General features: G+C 38.1%; 2 protein-coding genes across 6 annotated transcripts; one reads left to right on the plus strand and one right to left on the minus strand.

Annotated features, from left to right (window-relative positions):
• Positions 1-1,462: 1,462 nt before the first annotated feature.
• On the minus strand, positions 1,463-12,664 carry slc13a5b (solute carrier family 13 member 5b). 3 transcript variants are annotated; one of them, XM_083547673.1, is made up of 12 exons: positions 12,585-12,664; positions 6,482-6,610; positions 6,199-6,335; positions 5,861-6,072; positions 5,542-5,719; positions 5,334-5,456; positions 5,043-5,255; positions 4,790-4,896; positions 4,594-4,685; positions 4,053-4,214; positions 2,582-2,719; positions 1,463-2,278 (listed from the first exon to the last, which is right to left on the minus strand). In XM_083547673.1, the coding sequence occupies exons 2-12, from the start codon at positions 6,578-6,580 to the stop codon at positions 2,153-2,155; spliced, it is 1,587 nt and encodes a 528-aa protein (XP_083403799.1). In that variant the 5' UTR covers positions 6,581-6,610; positions 12,585-12,664; the 3' UTR covers positions 1,463-2,152. The 3 variants fall into 3 exon arrangements, with proteins under 3 accessions (XP_083403799.1, XP_083403798.1, XP_083403797.1); XM_083547672.1 differs by lacking the exon at positions 12,585-12,664 and adding an exon at positions 7,773-7,905 and having other exon boundaries at positions 5,542-5,716; XM_083547671.1 differs by lacking the exon at positions 12,585-12,664 and adding an exon at positions 7,773-7,905.
• wdr81 (WD repeat domain 81) lies at positions 12,574-25,354 on the plus strand. Of its 3 annotated transcripts, none has more exons than XM_083547670.1 (12): positions 12,574-13,005; positions 14,617-15,123; positions 15,475-18,980; positions 19,094-19,201; positions 19,322-19,515; positions 20,154-20,335; positions 20,459-20,624; positions 20,890-21,055; positions 21,144-21,986; positions 22,217-22,362; positions 22,550-22,732; positions 23,577-25,354. In XM_083547670.1, exons 2-12 carry the CDS (start codon positions 14,765-14,767, stop codon positions 23,901-23,903), a joined length of 6,180 nt encoding a protein of 2,059 aa, XP_083403796.1. In that variant the 5' UTR covers positions 12,574-13,005; positions 14,617-14,764; the 3' UTR covers positions 23,904-25,354. The 3 variants fall into 3 exon arrangements, with proteins under 3 accessions (XP_083403796.1, XP_083403794.1, XP_083403795.1); XM_083547668.1 differs by having other exon boundaries at positions 12,603-13,044; XM_083547669.1 differs by lacking the exon at positions 12,574-13,005 and adding an exon at positions 13,661-13,770.
• The last annotated feature ends 118 nt before the right edge of the window (positions 25,355-25,472 follow it).

Consider the following 25,472-nt stretch of genomic DNA (forward strand, 5'->3'; position numbering starts at 1 on the left):
GAATTGTATGTCTGTTTTCTCAATTTTGCCTCGTTATCATTTTTGTCGTAGCTGTCTTTTTTTTAGGTTTAAATATCTTTTGCCCATCTTACATTCATAATCATTGTTCTGCCTTGACCATTTTTAAAACAAACAAAAAAAATCCATCTAAACCTGTTTGTAAAATATTTGTGTGACCTGTATCATTTGCAAAAAGTACTTACATACCTCATCTTTATATTAAAGGTTGTACAAATTGCATGAATGTGCGTGACTGTCTCCACATCAAATAAGGTGGGTAAAGTGGGTAAGCAGTATTTATAGTTCACAGTGTACTTTCCACATTATTGGTTTTTGGTATAGCTGTGCTTTGGTCACTTTTGTCCTGTGCCATAATGACAGCACGAGCTTGACCAAACTTCAAATTTTTGTTACATCAGGACCCCTTTAAAGTAATGCAATGGGTAAAAATGTTCTGGAAGTTCTGCACCACAAAGTTACATAATGCTTGACAATTAAGCAGTTAAAAAGTGGTTGGGTGGGCAGTGGCATCTCCATTTAGACTTGATTCTGCTTTCATGCTATAGTTTTCATAGAATTCACAGAATTTCTGTCTATGATAATGTAATGATTTGTCTTAAACCAACTCTAACAACAGCAAGAAACATTTTTTTAACAATTAAAAAAGTAAATTGTTTTGATTTTAGTTGGTACACATCATTAAAATATATTAAAGCATGGGAAAACTGATAAGACATAGCAATAGTAAATTAAAGGGGACAAAATGAGAAATGCAATTACTGTATATATTTTTATTGAAGTTCTCTTTATTTCTACTTGCATTTGTTCTCTAACATAAATGGAAGGCTGCATTTTATTTACATACCTGTGCTTCATTATTATTTTAAAGTGCCAATCCAAAATCACTGAAACTATTAAACTAATTAAGTTTAATAAATAAATGTGCATTGTATAAAACCTTAAAAAAACTTTCAATAAGGCATAAACTAACTTTTGACCCTGTCCTCACAGGTCACATTTCTAAGCTGAGGCCTTAGTAGGGTCTAATATACAAAATAAATACCCTATAGATTTTATTTGTACAGGTATAAAACAGTATACAATTTTATACAATACATAAAAATAGCATACAGTATTTTGCGTAACAGACACACACACTGCTGGTATATGATCCATGTTGTCCATAGGTCTTAGGCTGCTAGAAAATATGTTAATGGAAATGATGATATATTTTATTTATGCACACACACACACACACACACACACACACACACACACACACACACACACACATGTATATATATTGACAATAATGATCAAATTTGTATAAAATAAGTACAAAATACTCTGTAACAGTGTGATCAATAAAAATATTATAAACTAAATTTTACTGAAGCTTATAAAATCCACTTTTGTATATTAATAAATACACTATATGGACAAAATTATTGTGACAACAAAGTTGGAGGCAACCAATTGTATTGTCATTGGATGCAGTAGCAGTAAATTTACCTATCACTTGAACTAGGACCCAAACTCAAACTTCCACCATCATAATGCCCTTGTGCACAAAGTGAGCTTCATTTAGACATGGCGAACATGGGTTGGAGTGGAAGATCTTGAGTGTCTTGCAATAGAACTCTGAGCTTATTGAACTGCTTGGTGATGATTTGGAAGGCTGACTGCACCTCAGGCCTCCACAATCTTTTTTTTCCAAATAATGTATGACTAATAATATTAAATAAAAGACACAGACATAAGCATTTCTACAAAATGAGCACAGAAAGACATGTTGTCAATCTAAGTCTAGAAAAACTCTCAACTTTGTAAACACTATTATGATTGCACTTCCCTGATGACACACAGACTGAGCTTTAATTACTGTTTCCTTTATACATGCTTATATACATTTAATATCTTCCATAATTATACATTATATTTTTTAGGAACACTTATCAAACCCTAGCATCAATAACATCTGAAATATACTGTTTTAAGTAGTGAATCCGGTTATTTGAGCTAATAGTACGAGCTGTAGAAAAGAATGGTGTAGGAAAAAATCTCATGCTTGTGCTATTTAATACAGTGTGTGACAGCATTTAGGGAAAATTTGCTGTCTGCTGTGTTTCTTTACTTGTGCCTGTTATGTCTGTCACAAGCCGGAGCTGTTGGCCCAGGTGGGGAAAGAGTCTAAGTGGAACATTGATTTTCCCCAAGTGTTGATAGACAGTGTGATGCAGAGGATCCCAATGATGTTCATCATGATGCCAGCCTTTGCCTTGAATTAATAGTATAAAAACCATCACATGATTAGATGAGAAAAAGAATAAATCCTAAAACAAAGCTAATTGTGTAAAAATTAGTAATGTGTAATGGTCAAAGTTGTGAATAGAGCATACATTCACTTAGGGGTTTGATTGTTCAGTTATGTATCTGAATTTGAGAATGTATCAGTAGATTTGTGGATGGTCAAATGAAAAAACCGTTTAACTAACTTAAAACTGGACAAATTTATACTTCTAGCTTTTATAATATTTTTTGCTTTTGTACATAGGATTCTTATTCAAGAGAGAGGTCTTACCATGTCTGACACTTTGAGGTAGCCGTAGGAGAATACGATAGCATTTGGAGGCGTTGCCACGGGTAACATGAAGGCAAAAGAGGCGCTCAGTGTGCAGGGTACCATGACATACAAGGGGTTTATTCCAATGGAGTGCGACTAAAATGCAGAAAGAAAACATTGCACACATGACATTCAGTTAAACTTATACTATAATTCTCTAATTTAAATGGTGGTTTTCTGTGCTGTGAGCCCTTATTTAGTGTGTGTAATTAAGCTAGGATCCTTCAGGATGATACATCCAAAAGTGACTCATGTCTGTAAGAAAGCAGCCGCTCCTCAGAACTATTGCACAACTGGGGAGCAAACCATAACATAACAGCTGACGCAGGGTAATTTAAGCTTTTAAGACATGGCTTAGATCTCTTTTCTGGGTGAAAAGAATGGAGGAGGTCGAGGATTTCTTTATGTGCTTGCAAAATGAGCATGACTGTTACAGATATGGAGATGGGCTTAAACATGTTTAAACTTATTTAAGGCAAAACACTATAGGCAACAACAACAATTTTAGAAACGTCAGTCATTTTATGTGGATGAATAATGTCTATTAAACAGTAGTAATAATATTTTGTTCCCTGGATGCTCCTTCTACTTGGCATGATGGCCTAATTTCATATATCCATGAAATAATTGTTCCATGATTGATTCCAAATTTTTGCAAGTCAGTTTTCTATACAAACTGTGTTTTACTGTTTTTTATAAATGTTTTCTATATATAAGTTTTCTATACACTCAACTGCATAGTCAAATGCAACTTATTTCATAAAAATAAAGCTAAAAAAAGTACAATATAAATATTGTACTAACATTCAACTGACAGGGACTTAAACAACTGTGTTAAATACACATCCTATTCACTTGTAGTGCCTTCAAACACTTTTACAAAAGCATATGTGGAGCAAAATGAGTAAAAAAAAAAATCTATATGTATACATACAGAAAGAGTAAATGTAAATGCATTTGTACTTTATTAACTCTAAATCTGTTCACTGCTCCTTTACTCTATTCATTTATGTGCCTTGAATGTCACTCCTGCCTGGTCCATTTGCAGCCAAGTCGCATTGCCGAGCTTTGCAAGTTAAATAAAGAACAGCAGAGTAGTGTGTTTTGGAAAGGGCAGAAGTACAATTCAGTTGCCTGTGCGCACAGATAAGCAGCTGAATTGGGATGCTTGAGAACTTGGCTGTCTGGTAGAGGGGCCTCTAAAAGGGACTGAAATAATTCTAGAAGAAAATGAATGCACAATTGTGTGTTGTGGATTTGGGCCAGGGTAGTTCCTCAGTGCTGGATCCCCCACACAGAATATACACTCACTTCAATCAACTACTACTGGTTCTACTACTACAACTACAACTACTACAACTACTACTACTACTATAGAAAACGGCAGCATGGACTCTGATTCATCATTATTTCCTCATGTTGTTCTTACCATAGAGGCCAGGACAGGGAGGAAGAGGGTAGCAGTGGCCACATTGCTAGTGCACTCAGTGAAAGTGGATATCAGGAGACAGAGGACAATGGCAATGGCCCAAGGAGGAATAGTATGCAGAGGTGTTAACTGATTACCAATCCATCTGGACAAACCTGATTCCTAGAGCAACAAGATAACAGTTCAAAATAAGATAAATATATTTACAGATTAAGATCAAGATTAAGATCAAGGCATCTTGATCGAGAGCAAATTATACCGAATTTTTGCCCACCCTGTAATCCATCTATTTATGAACAAATAAAACATATATTTGATCTACATTTTGTTTAAAAAAGACTCCTCAAGGAAAGTATCTAAACAGATTTGGCCTTGAATTGTTCCAAAAGGAAAAACAAACAGATTTTCATCTACATAAGTTTCTTTCAGACAGACAAACTGTAAAGCTCTTTAATGTACTATTTAGAGCCCTTCATTAGATAGCAAAATGCAAAGGTACACATTAGATAGGAGGAGAAACTGGTATATGGTTAAATATTACCTCACTCCCTTTGGCTAGTGCAAATCCTCCCCCAAGGAGTAGAACTATGTTCCAGGGCATTTTCCTCTGAGCGACCTTCCATGTCAGCAGAGCTAACATGGGAATACCCAGAGACAAACAAAACCAATACTTTGAGTCAGTGACATGCACATCATTTCATAATTTATCATGTTTGGGGTAGTTAGGAGTCTCCCACCTGGGCCAGGAGTAGTGGGTGGCCAGCAACAGAACATTGGTGGTGATGACGGCAGAATGAAAAGAAGCACAGCAATGAGAACTGCCACAGTGGTGTCTGTCACATACCTGATGTTTGTTGTTAGTAACAACGGGAAATGATTTTATATTTAGCACCATGTTTAATCCCAACCATAATCCATAGGCAATAGTTATGATTTAGTGAACATGCAACACAGTAAATGAAAGCTTTACAAGGACAATTTAACCCATACTCAGCTTCTGAGTTGAATGTGTGTGTGGCCCAGCCAGCCACAAATCCAGGATCCCTGGTGAACCACAGCACCACAAGCAAAATGAAGAGCGCCAACACACTGAACTCTCCATATGACATGGGTCCCAGAAGCCGATGCTGCTCACGAATCACATTATATGCTGCAATCTCTTTTTCTGTTTTCACTGCCTTGCAGCCCCATGTCTTTCTAAAGCTGGTGAAAGGAGAGTAAGAAGAAATGTACCGTGTGACTCGGTTGAACTGGTAAATTAAGGCCATTAGAAACACTTACTTGAACCCAATGAAAAGAAACTGCAGCCATAGCCAGGCTAAAGCTAGCATCAGGATCATGTTTGGAAATGCAAAGCCAAACCAGGATGCAAAATTAATTACATCACCATTCTGTGGAAACAATCTAAGAAAAAAGGGTTAGGGTTGGGGGTTAGAATTTGTGGAGTGAGAATATAAGGTTATCATCGATACTAAAACGTGATACTTACTGATTCATTTGTCCCTTGAGTACCAGGTTAGGGCCTGTGCCTGTGAGCGTGGCAGTTCCCCCAATGCTGGCAGCATAGCACACACACAGTGTCATGCCTTTACATATCTGTTTTCTCTCTGCTGTATCTTGATATCCGGTAGTTTCAGTTGTCATGTTCAGACCACTTAACACCACTGCTGGACAAAAAATAATCAAAGCAAGCAAGGAGCTTATAATAAAATGTAAACACATTTGAAGCCATTTTATTAGGCTGATGGTAAGATATATGGCCCTAATCTTTTTATAATCTTGTATAATCTTTTGACCAAATATCTGACCTTGCTCATCTTTTTGTTTAGCTGACTCATTGTTTTGTGTGTCTGAAGCTTGGTTGGGCTCCATGCTGGAGTTAAGCGGGATTGTTTCAATTTCCTGGTTGTTCAGTTGCTCCAGGACTGCCTGCACTATGGGAACCATCATGGCTGTAGTAGCGGTGTTACTGATCCACATGGAGAGGAAAGATGTAACTCCCATGAAACCCAGCATTAGCCTTTGTCCAAAAACAGAGGAGCAAAGAGAAAAAAGACAGCAATTTTAAATGAAAGGCAGCAGCTTCTTATGAACTCCATGGAGAAGAGACACTACAATTGTTCTACTTTAATAAACAGTCACCTACAGTGCTGGACGCACCCCTACGAGGAGCAGCACTCTGAGAGCAATGCGCTTGTGTAGGTTCCAATGCTCAACAGCTACTGCAACCATAAGGCCACTCACAAACAACATATTAGTGTCCTTTAGATATTGAATGCACACCTGGAAAATGACAGGAGAATAAACAATACAGTACTAATTCAACAATCATATTTAACTGAAAAAGAAAGAACCAGATGAATGTAACACTTGTCATGTGCTGAAACTTCGAATTAGGGTGTAAACATGAATCTTAAATACTGACAAACCTGTTTTGATTTCATGATGCCAAACAGAGGAAAGAGCAGAGCAGGCAGCAGAGAAGTCACAGCCAGAGGGAGTGCTTCTGTACACCAGTACACTGCCATCAGTGAGATCACATAAGCACAGCTGGCCTCCTGGAATATACACAGTCATCAGACAATACACTCAAATGATCTCAAACAAACACCACTGTAAAAAAATAACTAAAACCAAATCAATAAAAAAAAAAACACATAATAGAACAGCTTAGAGTTATTTGGTTATCCCTTAAAAAAACAAAACAGTTTTCCTATCTGAAAAAGTTCAAAGGTGTGATTAATTCATAAATCATGAGATATTTGAACACCATAAGAGAAATTATCCAGCAATTTGTGATCAAATAAAAAGGTCCTGGAACACATATAGAGACAACAGTGCTTCAAGATCTTGTAATACAGTAGTGCGGAATGCCACGATATAGTAAAGCTCTAGATATATGTTACAATGATGGATCGCAGTAAAGGCAATAAGCCAACATGGCACTAAGCCAAGGTAGGCACCTGCTTTGGGCCACAGAAGCCTCCACTAATGCAATAGTATATTTTTTTAATTATTATTTAATTATAATACTCTGCTGAAAATGTGTACACTATAAAATAAATTATACACTAAAGGTAATAGGGGCCCCATTCCTATATTTTGCCCACAAACATTTTGAGAACCCCTGCTCTAGAATTTTAAAACCAATGCACAGGATGGAATTCTGTAAACAGCAGGCCAACAAAAAGCTTTGATGCCTTCCTTGCCTTTCTTGCTATTTAACTACTACTATTACTACTAACAGTTGTACTGTTACTACTACTACTTCTACCACTACTACCACTAATGCTGTTACTATTACTACAGTGACACCTAATACTGCTGCTAATACTATTACTACTACTACTATTACTACTACTACTACTAATAATAATAATAATAATTATACTCTTACTTCTACAATCACAGTCACTAATATTGCTGCTATACTACCTATACATTTCTACTGTTACCCCTACTAATGCTATTACTACTATAAGTAATAAGTGTTGTAGTAATAATGATAGTAGTATGTGACATTAATGTGGTTACCTCAACACACAGATGCAACTAAACTAATGCTTGCATGTAGCAGATACAAAGCCAAAATCTGCATATATAGTGGATGCTCTTGGTGCCCCTAAGATGCCACACACTATTGCATGAATATAAGCATAGGTAAATACACTTCATCACAACTTCGTTGAATCTATTAATATTAAGGTGGATTTGACGTACCCTTGTGCCCACATATAGTGGAAGTGGAAGCAGTATTAGAGGTGTAAAGAACAGAATTATGCCATTCTTTAAGGTCCAGATGGATTTCAGTATAGGTGACATCTCCAAATGAATGAAGAGAGAGCTGGTGGAAAGAAAGTAGCACACTCTCGGGCCTTTTAAACTTGGAGAAAGAGAGAGAGAGAGAGAGAGAGAGAGAGAGAGAGAGAGAGAGAGAGAGAGAGAGAGAGAGAGAGAGAGAGAGAGATGAATGGGAATGAATGAACACACACTCACTGACGCAGTGAACACTCCCCCAACATAGGACATCTTTAAACCTGGGAATATCCATGTATTAGGAAAAAGACTACACCTGCAGATTATTCTGTCTGTAACTGCTATTACAGATACTGTATCATTAATCAGGATCCATCATAAACTAGACTAAGTGTACTATAAAACGCATACGTGCTTTTCAGTCGAGTATTTTGCTGATTTGGGCATAGCATTACTATGTGTTTTAATTACTGGACCTATAGTGAATAATCCATATTTGAGATTTGAGTTACATTACAGCACCCTCTTGTGGAATTAAAGCGCCATTGCTCTTAGCTGTTCACTTGGTTTACCTAGTATGAACATTAAAGGTCCTTTTTTTATTACTTTCAGTGCTATCCACAGTTTTGCTCCTACCTTTCTCTCTGAGCTGGGACTAGGGTCCTTACATTCCTTTTAGAGCTCGATGGTCATCCCCCAAAACATATTGGTAGGTGGCAGGTCCCTTAAAAAAACTGGCCCCCAAACTGTGTAATATTCTACCTCAATCTCACAGTGAATGCAGTTATATTGCTTTTTTTCAGATCTTTAAAAATGTTTCTGGTCTCACAATATCACTATTTTATATTCATATCTCTCTCTCTCTCTTTCTCTCTCTCTCTCTCTCTCTCTCTCTCGCTCTCTCTCTCTCTGTCTTTTGTTGTCTTATGTATCACCTTGGTCCTGGGGGAACGTTGCATCATTTAACTGTGTACTGTACTATATATGGTTGAAATGTCAGTAAAAGCCTACATGACTTGATTACTCTACATTTACATTAACATTAATCATTTATGGTATTTATACATTTCCCTCTTAGTTTACTAGTTGATGGATTAAAAATACTTCAACCACTTGGTGAAGCAGTCAAGCTTTACCTGTCATCTGAAGACAACTAGTGACCAAGCTGTTCGGACAGCATTAAGAAGTTTCAATCAACATCTAGGTGCCAGGTCATTTTTGAATTAACAAAACATTTAAAATATGTTGCAAACTTGGGCAGTATATAAATGAAGCAAACAAACTAACAAATCAATCAACCAATACATATTATAGGTATATTTATGCAATTATCTAATTAACCAATTATGTTACAACAACACAATGCAAAAATCATGCAGATACAGGCCAATAGCTTCAGTTAAAAACACATCAAACATGAGGATGTGGAAAACGTCTGATCTCTTCGACTTTGATCGTGGCATGGATGTTATGACAAAAAGGAGTGGTTTGAGTACCAGGCTGAGATTCGAGTATCCTGGCCATTATTCATAATTTAGAGGTTAGGCAACAGACAGGCAAGGTCATCATAAATTAAGCTACTAGACTCCAGTCTGGCAAATACTAGTGCCTACTTAGAAACACCAGGTGGCACCGTCATGTCGAATATCAGAGCATCTGTATCTGTGGAGGAAGAATGAGTCAGACTAGTGTATGACACAAAGGCAAGAACAAGAACAGAGAGAAAGATGTGAATACTGAGTCAGTAGAATAACAGAGACTGTGGAAACAGGTAGAGACATGGCCATAATCTGGAGCTGTCATACAACAGTAATATTGCAACCAGAACTGAGGTCTATGTTTGGTTTTATATTACTAACAGGCTGATGCAAGCATTTAGGAACAGTAGCAACTGAGCCACAAAGCAGAAGACTGTGTAAAGTCACAGAGTAAGGTCACAGAGTGCTCAGAAGCACTGTGCATAAAAGTCACCAACACTACGCTGATTCTAAGTTAAGCATCCAATGGCAATAATAACAGCACAAACAAATGTGCTGCAGAAGCCTCATAGAATGGATTTCCATGGCAGAGTAGCTGCATGCAAGAGTCATAACACCAAGTAAGTCCAAACAGCAGATGGAGTGGTGTAAAGCACACCGCCTAGATCTAGAACGGTGGAAATGTGTTCTGTCAAGTGACAAATCATGCTTTTCTCTTTAGCAGTCTGATGGGCAAGTTTGGGCTTGGTAGATGCCAAAACCTTTTCTTGCCTTACTGCATTGCGCCAACTGTAAAGTTGGTTGGGAATCAAGGGATAATGGGCAGTTTTTTAATTCAATTAATTTTTATTTGTATAGCGCATTTAACAATATACATTGTCTCAAAGCAGCTTAACACAGATAATGCGGTGATAAAGAATGAATAAGATGTTCTTTTTGTGTATGTTTGTCCCTGATGAGCGAGCCCGAGATGAAACTCCCCGAGATGGCATAAGGAAGAAACATTGAGAGGAACCAGACTTATAAGGGAACCCATTCTCATCCGGGTGGCACCGAATGTCCATTTCTTACAGATAAACGATGTTGAGGTGTGCAGTGATGGTGACCAGATGCAAACTGTAGTCCTTGTAAGTGTAGCAGACTGTTGACATTAACTACAGTCCAAATCCAAATCCAAATCCTCTAAGCTCCTGTATTTCAGGGGATTGGGCTATGCCCCTTACTTCTAGAGAGCTTCCTGTAATGCATCTTAATGCTGTGAAAACTCCCCCAACATCTTTAAGCCTGGGAATATCTCTGTATTAGGAAAAAAGAGACTATAACTGTAAATTATTCTGTCTGTAACTGCATACTCTCTTTAAAACAAAAGCTGTATCACAGGTCCTAGGCTATTATTAACTACACTAAGTGTACTATAGAAAGCATACATGCTTTTTAGTTAGGTAGGGTGCTGATTTGGACATAGCATTACTCTATAGTTTAAATGCCGGACCTATATTTGTATGCACACATGCACACAAAGACATTTTATACAATGCTTTGTATATGTCATAGTGTAAACAGTTTTAGCAAAGCTCTTTTCTATTCTAGCATAAATGTCCCCCAGTGCACAAATCAAGGTCCATTAAGACATGGTTGGATGAGTTTGCTGTGCTAGAACTTGACTAGACTGCACAGAGCTCTGACCTCAACCTTATCAAACACCATTTGTATGAACTGGAACAGAGATTGCAAGCCAGGCCTTCTTATCCATCATCAGTTCATAATTTCACAAATGCTCTCTCTACTGGATGAATTGGCAGATATTCCAAACTAACACTCTAACATGTTTTAAAAGCCTTCCCAAAAGAGCGTAAGCTGTTATAGCTGCAATGTTGGGACCAACCCTGTATGAATGTCATTACCATCCCTGGTGAATTACTGGTCAGGTAGCCCAATATTTTTGTTCCATTTTGTGTTCTTAAATAGGATCTGCAATAAAAAAAATTATATTAATTTTAAAAAAGCAGCAGCCTATTCATAAATGCATATTTAAAGTTATCTTATGTTTACATGTTAGATATAAGTCTGTCATCTAATCGTATAAATTGTGTAATAAAATGCAATACATATGTTGCATTATAGGATATTTCTACAGTGAAAATGCAAATGATTAATAATAAAGTTATAACTAGGGTCATTGTAAGATAGAAAATCTTCCCAAACAAGAAGATAAAACAGAACATACATACCTAATAGAGTTTATCTGCATTAATACAGCGTTATAAATTAAACACATCGGTTTTTCTGAGTTTTTAAGCATCTGCAATGCAATAGTTATAGATGTTCTACAGAATTAGCAGAAGCTATATTTTTCCCCTGAAACATTATAACAAGTATTGATGCTACACAAAAATTCCTCATATTATTATCACCCATCTAACAATGATTGGTTCTGGGAATGTTTGTTGGTTCTTTCTCAACAATCTTAGATATTGTATTTTATCCGTATACATTTTATATGTTATATAAGATTGTTTACCAGGAAAAATTGCTGTAACCTGAGAGCAGAGGTGCTTTTTTACTATTAAGGGCCAAAAATGTAATTGATTAAGGCCTGTGGACCAAAAGTAAATATCCCATGGAAGTAAATGTTCTCGCCACCAGACTTTGAGAAAGCTGATGGATATTTTGTTTTATAATAACCAAGAATATTGTATTCTTTCAAAACAGTAATTGGCTACATGGCTTTGAATTGACTTCAATCACCTCCATATTTTTCCTCTTGTCTGTGTGGCACTGCCTCAATCTCTCCATAATTAGATGTTTTAATGAGTGTGACAAAGAACACCGTACCCACAACTTAAAGTACATGTGTATATTACATTACAAAAATGCAATGACTAATATTTTCATGCATTTTATTTTAACATAAGGGGGCCTTCTTGGGCATCTCTGCCTTAGACAAATGTTCATGTAACGTCCTGGCAACCATGTCATTATTTGACCCTCTCTCATGGCATATTTGAGAAGAGGGAAAACAAAACAAAACAAAAAATGCTAATTTGATTTCTAGATTGTTGTAAGGTCCCCAAAGAGCTCTCTTGAGCATCTCTGCCTTAGACAAAACTACATGTTACGTTCTGGTAACTATGGCATTATTTCTATACAAACAAATGTGCTTCTATTGCTTGTTAAAACATTAAATTATATAACCTAGACGAGCACGACCTGAACATTTGCCCAGGAATCAGGAAAAGCTTTTATTTTGGAGAGAATGTCATGTGATCATCCGCTCAAAATATATTCAGCCACATACATGAGCCAGTCACATGAGTGAATTTTCAGATTTTCTGTTGTTGACAAGGAGCAGTTCCGCATCCGGGCACGAATCTCTGTGACGTTTTGCTGCACTAAGACGTAACAAACAGCGCCGGGAGAAAAAACAAAACAAAACCAAGACTCTAGTGTCGGCTTGTTTGCGCGCGCTCAGTGTGACGTGAGTCACGTGTCCGCGGACGCACCATCATGGCTTCCAGCAGTACAGAGGAAGCAAATAACGTCGCCTGGCAGAATCTGAAGTGCTGCTAGACATTTCACGTGATTTGTTGTGTGCAGTCTCTTCCTCTGGATTTCGTTGCATGACTGTCTGGATGAATTCATGCCGAGGAAACATGGGAGCTGACCTTATAAAACAACTGTTACACACAGCAGTGTGAGTGACTGACTGCAGAGCAGAGGTAAAAAACAAAAAGAGAGAGAAAGAAAGAAAGAAAGCTGTGAGTTTGTCACCTAACGGGTCAACAACAGACCCGTGTTCTAGTTCATGGTTTCATTAGTTTCGTTTCCGGGTTTTATTCCTTTTCACCACGTTTTATTTGTGTTGTGAATAACAAAATGTTTGTGTCAACTTATTATTAATGTTATTATTACTTACTTGATTACTTACTTTCTGTTGTGGGAAACTTCTAATGGGCCAAAGAATGCAATATGGTGTTTCCACAGAACACCAAGAAAAATCTTTCACTTGTGTCATGCTGTCAAAAATGTTCCCAAACATCTTTTTTTAGAAATGAATAGATTTTAAATTAATTTGAAATTCACAAATTAGTCCCCAGGTTTATCCCAGATGAGGTGACAAAGGGAAAAAACCTGAGATGATCCGAGAAAGAAACCTCGAGCGAACGTCATCTGGGTGACACCGAATGTCCATTCATTATAGTTTCATCATTGTTGAGGTTATAAACCTTCACTGATGCAAGCTTGAATGTGTAATGTTCATGGCATGATTCAAGCTGTTGTAGCACACTGTGTTAATTCCACTCAAATCTATAACTCTTCAGAGTAGTCTCATGCATCTTTGGTTGGTTCCTTTGGAGTCCTCCTCAGCAGCAGTGAGAAGTTTCCAGTTGAAAACAACTTCATCCTGAAGCATGGCATTAGGATGGATCAGGCAGGTCTGGAAAGCAGAAGGGGACAGGATCATGGACATCTCAAGAGCATGGGTAACTTGATGGAGAGATAGAGAAAAGGAATTTAAAAACGAAGATAGTCAGCATTTTAAAACTAATAAGATTGATGACGATTATATCAGCAGTTATCAGATTAAAAGTAGTCAGTTCCTGATATGTCTTGGGTGATAAAGTTAGTTAGCTGTTGTTCGATCAGCTGTCATTTTTATCTGTGGAGCTCAGTTCAAGTTACTCAGAGAACATGAATTCGTAATGCAACATACTGCTCAAACTGATTCAGGTGTAAATATGTATGTATGTATGTATGTATGCACTGTGCCTGGTTTGAAAATGAATTTGGTTTTCTGTCACCATGGTTTTCCTGCAGGCTTTTTGGTTTCTTCCCTCCGATCTTCCCTTTGCTCCTATTGGTTCATTTTAAATTGCCTCTAGACAAGAAGGGTGTGTCAAGGATAAATTAGATTCTCCTAATGAATTAACAAAATAGACAAATGTATAGTCAAATTCATAAGTATTTGGACAGCAACATAATTTTGCATGTGCATTCAACCAAAATACGCTTGAAATAAAACAAGATTGCAAAGAAATTGCATCCAAGCTTTAATGATAATTCTTATATTTATAATTGGTAGTTCATCCAGTTACTTTTGAGATAGTAAAAAATGGAGGTACAATGTAAACAAATTGCTGTAATTGCTAAATGATTAATGAAATATTGAATTGCAGCTCACTGTCCAAATACTAATGGACCAGATCGTGGTTAATCCCCATTGTGCATGTAGTGGAAATCTCAATGTCTTTTTTGACTAGTTGTCTACTTGATTTAGTTTTTTGATAATCACAAGATTTATTTACATTTCATTGTTTGTTTCTTTATAGAAATTCAGTGCTTAGCAATGTACACTGTCCCACCCATTTATGAGCTTCTAATGATGGAATAGAAGGTCCTTATGTTCCTTTCCTAGAGGAGCAGTAAACTTTGGCATCAAGTCTTTGGCTTATACTGGTTAAACCCTGAGAGGTTGTCATGGAGTGGTTGGCCTCAGCCTTAGAGCGGGACCTTGGAGTGGACCAGCGGCAAATCGGACCAGGAACACGACCAAATGAGCTAGTGGCACTTGTTTCGACCCGCTGGATTATGGGACTAAAAGAAAGAAGAGTAACCCGATGTGCACGTTATGATTGTAGTAGCGATGGAGATATCCGAACTCTCCTTCAGCGATCTCAGTTAAAGTTACCACCTGGATGGACTCGTGTTTGCATTCAAGGTCTAAGGAAAAGCAAGTTGAGGTATAGGATTGCCAAGGATCCGGGATGGCATGGAGAAGGCTTCTCCCAGGACTCTTTTATGAAACAGATGCAGGAAGTGTCAGAGTGCAACATCAGGTAAATAAATAAACTGTTTGATGAGCAAGAATTATTCACACATGTATAATGTATTTTATATATATATATATATATATATATATATATATATATATATATATATATATAAATTGATTTTTTTATTTTTGCATATATAATATTCTAGTGATTTTGTAAAAACTTGATAGATTTGTGTTTTATTAAAAAAGTTTTTTTTTTTTTGCTTAGTTTTAAACTTAAATTAAGTCCCAAGTATACAGATTAGGTTGACTTAAAATTTCCTGTTCTGGCACAGGGATTGTGATAATATAGATGCAAATGTCTGCAATTTATAATATTTACCAGGTACCTATGTGTCTGTCCATATTACAGGAATCTGTGGCATGAAGCATATATGAACCATGTGCAGCCATATGCAAGTGCTACAGACCAAACACAGGTGTTGGCCATTGATTCAGTTCACCAAGCTCTGCAAAAACTGTTCGGCTGCACATTTCTATCAACTGACCGATTGTCACCAACACTCTCTCCAGCACGAGAGAAGGAAAAAGAGTGTCCATTGTCATCTAGCTCCTCCGCTCTCAAGCTAAATACAGACACAGTGTGTCCAAATTTGGTCCCAGCTGAATGTTTGCTTGAGTCAGGGGAGGTGATGTACATCATTCTTCCATATACACAATACTCCCTTCATGATATTGTTACCTACAGTCCAGCTAAGCTTGCCAACAGCAATGCTAAAATATTGTTTATTTTATACCAAATACTCATAGCAATGCGTGAATGCCACGCTTCTGGACTGTCATGTGGGGAGCTCTGCTTGCAGGACATAGCTGTTGATGAGCAGCTTTGCAGTCGCCTCAAAATATCCCTAGCACATTATGAAAAAATGGATGAGGACAGGAATGCAAGGCAAATGGCAAACGCTGCAAATGATAAAGGTGCTGAAAATGTAAGTGATGTAAGTGAACAGCACTGCCAAGATTGTCAAGTTTATCTCAGATCGTTGGTCCTTGACTGGGTTCATGGTAGAGTCAGCAACTTCTGTTATTTGATGGAACTGAACAGATTAGCTGGAAGACGTGAGGGCGACCCGAACTATCACCCAGTTTTGCCTTGGGTGGTAGATTTCACTGTACCATATGGAAGATTTCGTGATCTCCGGAGGTCAAAGTTTCGTCTAAATAAGGGTGATAAACAACTAGATTTCACATATGAAATGACCAAAGAAGCTCTTGTAGCAGCAGGTAATGGTGGTGGTGGAAGCTTCTTTCCTACCGATCTTTGTGCATCAATAGGTCCTATTATTTCAGGACAGTCAGATCATCTCCATGTACCCCATCACATTTCAGATGTTTTATCAGACATTACCTATTATGTCTACAAGGCTAGACAGACACCCAAATCAGTACTTTGTAGCCATGTTCGTTCTCAGTGGGAGCCCAATGAATACCCAGGTAGCATGGAACGTATTCAGAGTTGGACACCAGACGAATGCATTCCAGAATTCTACACGGATCCTAGTATATTTCAATCCATTCATGCAGACATGCCAGATCTTGAGGTGCCTCCATGGTGTAGCTCCTCTGAGGAGTTTATTGCAGTGCACAGGCGCCTTTTAGACAGTCGTGAAGTATCCCAGCACCTACACCATTGGATTGACCTAACTTTTGGCTATAAGCTTTCAGGTAAAGAAGCAGTAAAAGCCAAGAATGTATGCTTACACTTGGTGGATAATCATACCCATTTAACCAGCTATGGAGTGGTACAACTCTTTGATCAGCCACATCCACCCTGTCTCGCACCTTATCAGTATTCACCAGCAGAACCTCCCCACCTTGGACCCATCAGTGTGTCCGCATGGCAAATCCCATCTCTCGAGACTACAGTAGATGTGGATAGAACAGTCCCAGAGGCAACAGGATGCGAATCTAGTGGTTGGACACTGGTTGATCGGGATGAAGAACTTGAGCAAGGAACCGAGGCTCTTGATTCCTTGAGTGCTAATGTTTTAGCCACCACCATGCCTGTACCTGCTGTGAGTTCTGCTGGAGGAAAAACAATTGGCGAGCATGCTGTTTTGGTATTGTCTCCTTCTCATAGCTCTTTTCCTGGAGAAACTGGAAGCAGCACAATAAATACTCTTGGACCTGTGGTTAACATTCTTCACAGAGGAACTTCAGCTCTTAAGAAGCAGGAAGGTGTCACTGCTTCTAACTTGAATGCAGATGATTTCAAAATAAATTTGCCAGAAGGATTTAAGCCTTTACAGCCATTAGAAGAGTTGGAGAAGCTTAATATATTTTTAGTTAAAGGGTTGCATTCCCAAGTTCAGAATGCAATGGATGTAGACAGAAGAGCATCAGGCACTGCATCAAAAGCACCGTTGTTTTTTAGAGACTTAATTCACAGAGACATGCAAGCTCTTGGTGTCTTCATCGCAGAAATATTTTATTCATCAAAGCTCCAATATATAAAACCAGGCACATCTTTGAGTGACCGTTTTCAAGCAGTAATGAAGTTTTGCGCTGCCAGTCTTAGAGATATCCCACTACCACTTCATCATGTACTTGAGAGCCTTTTACAGATTCACAAGCACAAATCTGGGACTGAATCTTCGAACTTCCTCCATGCTGACCTACCATTTCTGTTCAAATACGACCCAATTTACGAGGGCCTTCCACCACCAAATCCTTGGCAACTGCTTACTCCTGTTTTATCTCCATTACCTTTCCCTGAATATTTTCCTTTACTTCATCACTTCATTTTCTCCTACCATTCCAAGATGGTGTCCAGCAACAGTGTTCAAGGTCGGGATATAGTGTTTAGTTTGTGGCAACAGCTGCAGACTCTTCTACAGGGAGATATAACTGCAGAGGGACTGGAGATTCTCTTACCGTTTGTGCTTGCTTTAATGACTGAAGAATCTACAGCTGTGTATGCTGCCTGGTACTTATTTGAACCAGTCTCCAGTGTCCTTGGACCACGCAATTCTTCAAAATATTTGATCAAGCCACTGATAGGTGTATATGAAAACCCCAACTGCCTCCGTGGTCGTTTCTACCTCTACACAGACTGTTTTGTACTACAGCTTATAGTCCGCCTTGGCTTGCAAGCTTTCCTATCTAGTCTTTTACCTCATGTGCTTCAAGTTATCACTGGATTTGAGACTTGTCACACAGGGGCAGGAAATGAATGGAATGGGCTTAAAGCTTTAAGAGAAGAGGAGGAAGACTTTGAATGTGCAGAATCTTCAGCTGCCTCAGCTGGCAAAGTGGGAGCAGGCAATGCTGGTGGAAGTGGAGGTGTTGGGGTTCAGGATCCAGGACTTGTGGACTACTCATCGGGCATAAGTCTGAGTGATCAAGTCTTTATTACTGAGGGTGAGGATTTTCAGAACGGGTTTTATGTCAATAATGGGTCATCTGTATCAACAGCTGGAGTGAGTCCTAAATTGCAAGGCAAGAATTCTGCAAACAAAGACCAAGACCAAGAATCTCTAAGTGTGGGTAAACTAAGTGACAAGAGTAGCGCCAGTGAGGTGTCCATTGGAGATGGCGACTCAACCAAGGATCGTGCAAGTTTAAAGTCTGCTGACAGCAGCCAGGACTTAAAACAAACCAGTGACATGGAAGATGGGGGGGACCTGGAAGATGAAGATGCAACAGTAGAGGAGAAAGATAGAACAGTACAGAAGTTTCCTAGTCTTGAACTGACATTGTCTGGTTGCACAGAGGACTCTGAAGGCACAGTGGGTACTTTGGAGGGTGACTTCATGAATGGAATGGTAGAAGGTGACAGTGAGAAAAACATTGTGGAAGAGGATGATGACCATGACCCTTCAGAGGACTCTGAGGAGAAAGAACACAAGATATTATTAGGTCAGTGGAAAATTAATTTGGGAATATATATGAAATTCCTCAGGTTTTTTTCATATTCAGATATTTTGGGAGTGACCAATGTCAAACAAATCTTTATATTCATTCTGAATCAGATACTGTTTGCAAGACTGTAAAATGGCTGTCTGCTAAATTGGGGCCAACAGTAACGTCTCAATATGTAGCTAGAAATCTTCTGCGTCTTCTTACTACATGCTATATAGGTAAGAAACAAATGTATGTTTTATTTTCTAAATCATTTGTTAGTACACCTGGTATTTAGGGATTTGGCATGTATTTTCTCACCAGTCATGATTTTAGTTTTCAAACATTTCTCTCCAAAGGACCTGAGAAGCATCAGTTTTTGCTGTCTACAAACGAAGACAGTAGCATTGACAGTGCCGGAGGTGTTTATGAAAAGAAACCAATTGTTGGTGACCAGACTGCAAAGCCAGTTCTTGATTGTCTCATCTACATAGCCCACCTGTATGGAGAGCCTGTTCTGACCTACCAGTACCTGCCATACATTGGTTACCTGGTAAGTATTTTAAACATTTTACTTTTAAGAAGCTGCAGGAATAGCTGGCAAATCCAAGGCATTCTCTACCTGTGAGAACACATAAGCTCCACTTGTCTGTGCTATAGGATTGGGTGACTCTAATCATCAAGGCGTTTTTGTTCAGAGATTTGCCACTCGCTGGATTTTCAATTATTTATTTATTTATTTTGTATAATTCTTAGCAAACTCTGAAGGCTGTTTTGTGTGGAATCCCAGGTGATCAGCAGTTATAGAAATACTCTGTTAATGCGATTGGCTGATTTAAAAAATTGCATGAATGTAAGTAGATTTGAATAAGCCACAGGTTTCCTTTTTCTTTTTCTTGGCTGGATGGCTGGCAGATTTGGTATCATTCTTTTGGTCATGAGAGTTTTTGTTTGACAATACTAATAGTTTTTTATGGAATTGGTGGGAAAACAACTAGAACGTTAGATCATGTGATTATGATCATGACCATGAGATATTTTTGTTTATTTGTGTGTTGCTTATTTTGATGTTTTGCATCAATCGGCAAGATGTAAAGTACAATATTGAAATAATGTATCAATGAGTTACTCAGTCATAGTTTAATACCTGACTCTCACATTAGATTTTGTTCTTTCATAACATTTTTTCAGGTGTCTCCCCCCTTCTCCTGTCGCCTGAATACTCGTAAGGAGGCAGGACTTTTAGTTGCAGTTGTGCTGACTCAGAAGATTATAGTTTATCTGTCAGATACCACGCTAATGGACATGTTGATGAAAATCAATCAGGATGTGCTTATGCCACTGCTCGACTTGCTCACCTCACCCAAACTGGGGTAAAATCACACATAAAAGCTCCTTTTTTTCTTTTTAGCTTCTCTATTTTGTTACAGTCAGAGCACATCCTCGCAATAAATCGGATATGTTATCATTGTTGATGTGGATGTATCTGTGCACAGTTTTCCTAGTGGGGTGCAGACCCGTTCTGCTGTGTGTTTGAAAACCCTTAGCCTGATGGCACTGATATGTCTGAGGATTGGCAGGGAGATGGTGCAGCAGCACATGGCAGACACATTTTGCAAGTTCTTTCAAGTCTTCACTTTGGTGGATAGTCTGCAGAACCAGGTAACACAAACTTGAGCATATTGGTACTTACTGTGTTAAGACATATTAATAACCAATAATTAAAAAAAAAGAAAATAGTTTTTTTTTTTCATTTTTTATGCGTTGCTGATTTGGAAGAATCAGGTACTGCAATGATTTCTTTTTACAAGCAGGAATGATAAAAGTTTCTGCCTTTCTTTAATATTGTTAACATCTTACACTTCACTTTTAATATATTAAACTTTATTTTTGTAGTTTAATTATTAGATTTTTTTTTGCAATGCAGATAGTGAAAGGACCTCGAAAAGAGGTTGGAGAGTACACGTACATCGATGTCTGCACTCCAGGGGGAACAGAGGTGACCTGTGAACTGGGGGTTCTGGAAGAACTTCAGGCGGTGTTCAGCCCAGAGATGGCCAATGCCTCCTATATCCCTTTATACCGTCTAATTGGTGAGGAAGTCCTCTCATATAATTTTATTGAATGATTCTTTTATACCTGATTTCTTTCATAATACTATTTATCTAATTTTGCTTGTAGGTGACGCAGTTATTCGCAAATTAATTCCTAACCATGAACTAGTTTGGAGACTGGCTAGGTCCTGCGTTAACAAAGTAAGTCCAGGAAGCCCAGAATTAAACCTAGATGGCAGTCAAAGAGCAGAGATGGCCACTTCTTCCATAGGCGTTTCTCCTAACTTAAGCTACCAGTTTGGTTGCAGCCCCTTTCCAGCCCCCTCGTCCACCTCAACTCCTCTTAGTGGAGATGTTGTTCCTGAGTCTGGAACCTTTGGCAGTCACTTGGTGGGAAATCGCATCCAAGTAGCACGGGACTCTGACCCGAGTGGAAGCCCAAGTCAGTCCTCTCTTGATATCTGGGGACGACCTCACGTGCTTGTCCCAGCGTCAAGCCTTGTCACCTCCAGGTTTGCCTTAATGTCAGTGGGACCAGCCTCCTCACGTTCTTCATCCTCATGGGTTTTGGGTCACACTCCAGAGGACAGTGCACTGAAACAGGAACTCCCACGCAGTAGTCGTTCTCTTCAGGGTAACTGGCTAGCGTACTGGCAATATGAGATTGGCTTCAACCAGCAAGACCCACGTTTTCATTTCCACCAGATTCGCCTACAGAGCTTTTTGGGCCACTCAGGCACAGTTAAGTGTTTGGCTCCACTAGCTGGTGAAGACTACTTTCTTTCTGGAAGCAAAGATAAAACAGTTAAACTTTGGCCACTGTATAATTATGGTGATGGCACACGAGAGGTGGAACCTCGGTTGACGTACACAGACCACCGCAAGTCTGTCTACTCTGTTGCACAGCTGGAGGCCTTACAGGAGGTGGTGAGCTGCGATGGTACCGTGCACATTTGGGACCAGTTCACAGGTGAGAACAATTCATCTGTACTGCACTGTATGAACTTCTTGCAGCTTTTGATATTTGAAGATTAAAAATACATCAACTGGCAGGAATCTCTTATAAAGTTTTTAGGAACTTTATTCACTTTATTTTAATTCTTCACTTACTTAAGAATAATATGTGTTTAATCATTAACATGATGTAGCTTAAACATCTAACAAGCAGTCACTTTCATGTGTGTGTCTGTGTTTTAAAAGGCAAGCAGATCCGGTCTTATGAAGCACTTGATGGAAAGAATCCCATCACGGCCGTCACCACTATGCCACCTCCTCACTGTAGCGTTGTGTTTGCCAGTGCTGATTCTGTCCTTCGTTTTGTAGACCCACGCAAACCTGGCCTACAGGTACATTAATCAAGCCCCAACATACCATTTTTGTCTAAAGACTTAAGGTTAATGGCATGTAACACCTTCCTTCAAATATAAATGTTTGGGTTTGATTTAATCATACAGATCATTGTGAGCACTGTGTCTTTTGCATTAGTTGTAATAAATCACAGCAAGGTATACTGTGATGTTCCCCTAATCTCAGCATGAGTTTCGCTTGGCCTCTAACAACCTGAGTGCGGGTCTAATCCGCTGTCTGGCTGTAAGCCCCGGAGGACGAACAGTGGCAGCAGGATTCTCTTCAGGCTTTATAGTGTTGCTGGATGCACGGACTGGACTGGTACTGCGAGGTTGGCCTGCCCATGAGGGAGATATACTGCAGATGAAGGTGGGTGTGTGCTCAATGCTTATTATACGTGTAAACGTAGTGGCTAGTTTTTAACATTTGTGTATCAACATTTATAATTATAATGTCAGTATTTAGGCTGCTTAGAACATTTTGTGTACACTTGGGTTAAACCATATATGTGCCTTGTGCAGTGAAGAAGTGAAGTTCATTTGCTGCACAAAAGCCCATTTAGCGTTTTTTTCTAAATCCATTGTTTACAGAACAGATTTTTGAAGATTACAATGTATTAGAAATGTCTTATTTTCTTATTTTCGGCTATTGTCCAATAACATGCTGAGGAAGACAATAGTAAAAACTAAATGCTACAAATGAAACTTAAATGTTGGTTTTTGTTTTCACAGGTTTACCCTAGATTTATAGGACATAATTCATCATAATCTTTTCTTTTGGTTCAAACAGTTTTAGTACAGAATAGTATTATTTAATCTATGAATTTGTGGAATAGTACTGTGCTTCCCACAGTATGAGCAGAAGTTGTACCCTGTCAGTTTGTTCAGAAGCAGTCAACAACAGACTACAGCAAAACAAACATTGTTTAACCTTGATAATCAGGGTCAAGGATCCTGTCTTTGCAAACCCATGTTTAGGCAAATATGGACATGGATTACTCATTATTAATGCTGATATGTGAAATGCAATTAATTACATACAAGCTAGACAGCCATTTGTTATTATGGATCACCGTGATAGAAAGTTGTCAACCTTGAATTGTTTTGGTTATCCGAAAAATCAGTACTACGAGTCTACTATATAAGATCGAGACTTAAATATTTGTTTGTATACATGTGTACTCATATCTTTATTTTATTTTATTTTTTTGCAGGCAGCAGATGGGAATTTGTTAATTAGTTCCTCCACTGATCACACTTTGACAGTGTGGAAAGATCTAGAGCACAAGCCTCTTCATGTGTATAAGACTCCGTCTGATCCCATCCATGCCTTTGACCTCTATGGTGCTGAAATTGTGGCAGGCACTGTAGCCAACAAGATAGGCGTGTACTCTATGATGGACATCTCTGCAAGCCCAGCCAGTTGCACCAAACTCAGCTCTGAGAACTTTCGTGGGACCCTCACCAGCCTGACTGTCCTGCCCACCAAAAGACTCCTGCTGCTGGGTTCTGAGAATGGAGCGATCAGGCTCTTGGCTTAAACACATGTACAGCTCTAGTCCAAGAAACCCCAGAAGACAGCATTAGTCTGAAGACCTTTTTGAGCTAATGTGGGGAGCTTCTGTGACTGATTGATTTAAATTATTTAGAAATGTCTTAGCACCTTGGTCTTACTAAGGATTACCAGAAAAGTCTTTACACAAACAAAAAAAATCTAATGATCAGCTTCACAAACAATTTGTATGATTTTATACAGTTTATCTATAAAGTTTGTGGCCAGCTGATGTTTATGTACAAGAAATTAAAGAATCTAATTTCTTATCCTGGAAAAAGACAAATTGTTTCTTTACGTTGGCGGATAAGAAGAACTGCTCAGGAATGTTGAGCCAATCATGGTTCCACAGTAGTTTTTACACTTTAAAAAAGGTGTAGAAATCACCAAGATCCCACTGTGTGAATCACAAATTAAACTTTGTCAGTGCTATAATGTAACCATGCACCTGAAGCTCTGAACTACTATGCAGTATTTGTGGGTTTTTATTGGTATACTTTGTTGTCCTATGTCCACTATATCATGAGTACAAAAGATATGTTCCAAGAAGTCATGTCTATCATTGCATATCTGCAACATATGTGCAGTCAGTTAAAGTGTTTTTTTTTGTTTGTTTGTTTTTTTTTTTTTTGAGGAATTTAATATATGTAAATGTGCACCACTGTAAATGAGGAAATATCTAGACATAGATTATCTATGAGGAGTGTTTAAGTAACAGGTTAATAATTCCATAATAATGGGATTTACATTTTAATACAACAGTAAATTCTAACATAGTTTGGATTGTTCCCCAAATTAATCAATCCTTATAAGTGTATTAATTAATTCTCTTATACCTGTAGTCATATTTTTATTCCTTATATAATACTAACCACTGATTATAAGAATGTTATTTATACGCACATTGTAGTCTCTTATTTGACTTTCCAGTTGCACAGTAATGAAATTCTGAATTTGTGAATTTGGTAAGTACAAGATGATGTTTTAAATAAAAATAATTTACAACTACATTGGGTCAAGATCCTACACAAAATAGGCACTGCAGAAGCTTCCCAATTTAAACTGTGGTTGAAATTAGGCTTTAGAATTTAATTAGTTTAAAGTTTGCAATTTTAATTTGAGCTCACATATTTAAAAAAAAAACTTTACTTGTTTGATGAGAATTTCTTGGCACAAGTGCAATTGTGCAAAGGAATCCCAGAAGTTTGGGAACTCTTTAGTAAAACAAGTAGAATTAGTCATTCTATGTCCACATTTCTAAAAACTGATCAATTGTTCATGTCACCAAGATTTTACATCATCTTTTGTAAATCCCACTGGAATTATGGATTTGTGTAACCCAAATTAGGTTGTTACTCTGTTGGAATAAAGTCTAAAATCTCTTTATTTACATTGAAACATTGTAATTTGTAATTGAAGTAAACTCAAATTGATCAGAAATGTTGTTTGTTGCTGTCTTTGATATTTCAAACATGCACTTTTTGACAGAAGATTAAGAATTAATCCACATTATATGTGCAGCACCAGCATGCAATTGTGAATACATTCGGGATAGTGT

The sequence above is a fragment of the Silurus aristotelis genome (genome assembly GCF_946808225.1).
Source record: "Silurus aristotelis genome assembly, chromosome: 8".
NCBI lineage: Eukaryota > Metazoa > Chordata > Actinopteri > Siluriformes > Siluridae > Silurus > Silurus aristotelis.